The 4846-nt window shown below is 32.4% G+C and overlaps 1 protein-coding gene across 1 annotated transcript; it reads right to left on the bottom strand.

Moving 5' to 3' along the window:
* Window positions 1–881: 881 nt before the first annotated feature.
* Window positions 882–2004, bottom strand: LOC107811744 (putative membrane-associated kinase regulator 6). Its single transcript, XM_016636737.2, has one exon. The coding sequence runs from the start codon at window positions 1969–1971 to the stop codon at window positions 1141–1143; it is 831 nt and encodes a 276-aa protein (XP_016492223.1). The 5' UTR covers window positions 1972–2004; the 3' UTR covers window positions 882–1140.
* Between the last annotated feature and the right edge of the window lie 2842 nt (window positions 2005–4846).

Below are 4846 nucleotides of genomic sequence, written 5' to 3'. Positions count from 1 at the left end.
ACATAGTGCAACGTGTTAATTAAAATATTAGGTCATATGGTATTCTAATTTTTTGTTCTCTTCCCGAATCGAGCTATCTCCCGCAAAAGATAAATTGAATAATCAAAAATTTAAAATGTAGAAACACTATTGATCTCTTCCAATAGAGGTGTTAACCAAAAAAAAAAGTACCGATGAGTTTGGCTATGGTGGGGACAAGAGGGTGATAAGATTATTACCCCATTTTTTGCGTAATTGTACCATATATGTTATAAAATTGCAACCTAATTATTCTAACCAGTGACAGATTCAGACTTAGCGAAGCAGGTTCGACAGAAGTCAGTGCGTCTATCTCGTGCATATGTGTGGGAGAACCAAAAAAAAAAAGCACACATTTAAAGAGCATAACTCATTGATTCTAAGTCCGGAAATCGTACTTCCTTTTCTTTTTAAGAGAGGGCGGTGCTGCTCTGACGTGAGGTATTTGGCACTTGTGAATCAAAAGATTGGTCTTCATGGGAGTGCTGTGGTTTTTTTAGGCCAAAATTAGGCATTAAAAATGTGATATCATCCTCCACTCAACCAATATAAAACTATAACTTGTTGTACTAGGCTGATAGTGGTGGACCTGGAATCAAAATCCTCCGAGCTGCTCCACAGAATGGCACAAACAATCCCCAGAAAAGAACAAAAAGAGAAAAATGTGAGGGTCCTGAGGGCATTGTTGCAACCTTACCCCATACCATGAAAAAATAGTGTTTTTATTTGAAAAGATGCCTAAGTATTCATATTTCATTTCAATTATCATATGTTACTATTACTGATATATACTTCTATGGAATGGCTGTATGCCTGTATCCCAAAGCATTGATAAAATTGAGTCAGAACTTCAAGATGATATAGATCAGAGAAACCAAATTATTATTAAGATTATCTACACAAAAGAAGATAACAGCTAAAATAAGTCCTAACTATATAATTTTTTTCTTTTTTCACCTCAGAAAGTACAAAATATTCAATCTGGGTGATACATGATAAATTATTTGTATGAAGAGACAAAAATCTAAATATACATATCTCAGAAGAAAATGATGAAACTAAGAACAGATATACGCTGGAACATTAACTTGATCTTTTCTTGAACAGATACTTCCATCTCTCCTACCATTTCTTCTTCTGGTCAAAATGATCATCAGACTCTGTTGACATAGCAAATGATCTTTTACAGTGCAGAATTGCATCAGAAACCGCATTTTCCATATCGCGCCAAACATCAGTAGAATTATGATCAGAGGATGGATTTCTTATAGGTGAAGCATGTGCTGAGTTACTCCAACTTTTCACCTTTCTCAACCTCTTAATTCTACTAGTATTTCTTTGGTTGTTCTCATTTCCAGCCCAGTCAACAACAGAATAAGATTTAACCATTCGACGAGGAGATTCCTGAAATAAAGAATTAGTACTCTTGCAGCTTTGAATTTCCGATTCTTTTCTTTGAAGGTCATCAACTTTTGCACTTTTTCTTGAACTTGCTATCCTTTTGGCAAATGGCCTGAAAAATCCAAACCACTTAACCAAAACTCTGCCTGAAAATTTTCTCCATTTTTCAAGAAATTCAGCTTGGCTAGTTCTAGAAGAAAGTGTAGATATTGGTGTGGGAGGAGTTGATGAGGAAATTGAACAAGTGTTGGAATTATTTAAGGCTTCTTCAAAAGATTCAATCTTTGATCTATCAAAATACAAAGGCATAATGTGTCCATCAGAGAAGATTTCATCAGCAGGGACAGATTCAACAGAAGGTCGAACATCAAAGTTGAAGTTTTGAGCTTCTTCTAGGAATCTTTTTGAATAAGCAATAAACATAATATCTTCCTCATCAGTAATATAGGAGGGTGTAAGAGATTCTGTAAGACTATCAATGGAAGGTTTTCTGTTCAACAACCAGCTGTAAGAGAAACTCTCTGTGGCAAGAGGTTGTTGGGAATTTTCCATGGTGAATATAGTAGTATAATATGTGAAAAAAGGAAAAGGGAAAAGAGTTGCTTATATAGAGAGTGCAAGGACAATAAGACATGTTATATGTAACAAAAGAAGGTGCGGTGCACAAAGCATCTCGCGTTCACTCAGAGTTAGGTAAAGGGCCGCATTCCAAGAAGTGTGATGTTGACAGCTAGAAATGGACCCAGGATTCAACGGTCGCGGGAGTACTATGACATTCAGTATAATTTATTATTGCGTGCTCATATGGATTGGCACAGGGTCCATGCCCCTATCTGACTATCTTTTTTTAGTACATTTATAAGAATATATGGAATTTTTGCCGAAGTTTTCGGGTGCCGATGATCCCTCAATTTATAGTGTAGGTCTGCCTTTGTTGACAGTCAACCTTAATATAAGTATTAGTATTTGTTTTCAACCAATGACCTATATATTATACAAAGACAATTTTAATATTACTCGAAAGCTCCTTGCAAAAATCAATATACGTAAGTTAAATCTTTATATAAATGCTTGGCAAACAATAGAGGCACTCACGTGAGCACTCACGTGGGCATGTTTTAAAATGACCTCAGAAATACAAGATTGCATGTTTTTTTTATTTTTTTTATGTCAATAAGTTTCAGTACCAACACATATTCCATTCATACCAAACAAATTAATCTTGTCAACTGATCATCTGTTATAAATAAAATTTTATTTATGGTGAATGTTTATATTTAGAGAGATTCTAGGATTTATTATTTAATGGCTAAGTCACCCTCTCTCTATAAATAAAGGTTCTATTTCATTATAAATCATCCCAAAATCAATAAGAATTCTCTCTCTTTCTCTCTACTTTTCTCTCCAATACTCCTCTTCTTCTTTTATTGTTTCATAACACGTTATCAGCACGAGATTCTAATCAATTGAGTAGAAGCTTTGGGATTGAGCGTAATGATTGTCAATTGTTCCATGAACTTTCTTCATGATTAAATTCTAGATTTAAGGTAAGTATTTTACTTTATTTTTCTCTTTTAAATTCTTGACATTCTATAATTTGATTTTAAATAGAAGCAAAGAAAATAATTTTTGATTATAACTCTAATGGAGTTAGTAAGAAATTATAACCACCTGAAGTGGTAAAATTTCTATGTTTTGCCATGATCAAAGTCACGTATGATCGTGAGCACAAGAAATGGAAACTCGTCCCATTGAATTTGCTTCATTCTCATTCCCTTAAAAGAATGTGATAGCAGTATGTAATAAGTCTGAAAGAAGACAAAATTATTACTATGATGTATCAATAGATGTGGACGTGGCAATAGACGAAATTATAATCGTCATCATTGTGACAACGAGAACAATAAGGATTTTCAAAATAATCCTTCACTTTGTGAAAGTAATATTTGTCATCAATTTGACATGATATTTTATAAAGCACATATAGATGATTATGGTCCATTCATAATGTGAATGTGACAACATATATTTATGAATACATATTCATTTTTGGAAGAATATGAGTGTGCTAGTGGTATATACCACACTCACCTCTAGAAGGAGGTTTGAGATGAAAATAATATCATTATTATGGCATAAATGGTCATTGGTCACGTACTTATTGTACGCCGAAATATTTTGGCATTGTGATTATTAAAAGACAACGATAATGCAAGAAACAGATCTTGCATATATAATTTTGACCATAACCATAATGATATAACTTTCTTTTTAAAAGAGATATTCACCATATGGATGTTGATGAATATGTGGTAGTACAAAATTAATTGAGAACTCTTTAAGAGCCAATTATACTATTTTGGAGAAACAAAATTGATTACCAATAAGGTATTGTGTTGTAGTAAGTCTCAAATAAACTTATTCAGTTTCCAAAGTATATGCGAAAACGGTTGATTATATTGAGACTATAAATAAAGGAAAGACTTTAATATCTTATATTATTACAACTTGTAGCGGAGTAATATTTATGTGAAAAGTTACCTACTTTATTCTTCAGTTTGTACTACACAAATAAAAGAATACCATAATAAGGTGGATGTTTATTGATATAAAACCCATATCATAATAAATTTGGAGTTTATTGACAATTGCACACGTCATGGTGTAAACCTGAAGTTTATCAATATTGATAATTTATTCAGTTGGTATAATTGGTGTAGCCATATTAATTTAAGTATGATGTGCAAAAAAATAAAAAGAGAATTCACATGGGTAAATATTAAAGAGCTAGAAAGTTCTTTACGAATTCTCTTATATTGCGTGTTATCATTAATCAATAGATCAACTAAAATTAGGATTGAATCCCATGAATGCTAGAAATATTAAAGGTGAATATGAGTTCATTCACCTGCCATGTATACCATATAAGATGTATCTATGAGATGGTTACATGTGCGATTATTATTAACCTGCAACATGGTGTTTGCGAGGTAACTTGCTCAATAATTTAGAGCATAATTTTCAAATTTTCTATTCAAGAAGTTCATCTTGATAAGTTGGTTTACATCACAGTTGATTTAGCAAAATAATTTATTGAGTGTCTCTACTTAATAACTAAATTATTACTTATGAGAACAAAGTTATCTATATTAGTTTGATATAGGTTATATACGAAAGTATATTACATTCTCTTTTCATAAGTGGTTCAGGGTCAGGAACCAAATAATTCCATCTTATTATTATTGATGTGTGGTGTATATTTTAATTAATACCATAACACACAAAGGTGAGTTTCCAAAGTTGAGGAATCAAGTTAGTTTTTCTAACATGAGGGGGAGCCACGATAAACAGTTGAGAAAAAGTTACGTGGAATGAATTATCGTGTGTACATCTAGATCCTCGAATAAGATAATATGAACTTGAAGTT

Source organism: Nicotiana tabacum, chromosome 7 (genome assembly GCF_000715075.1).
Source record: "Nicotiana tabacum cultivar K326 chromosome 7, ASM71507v2, whole genome shotgun sequence".
NCBI lineage: Eukaryota > Viridiplantae > Streptophyta > Magnoliopsida > Solanales > Solanaceae > Nicotiana > Nicotiana tabacum.
This window is presented reverse-complemented; position numbering and strand designations above follow the sequence as displayed.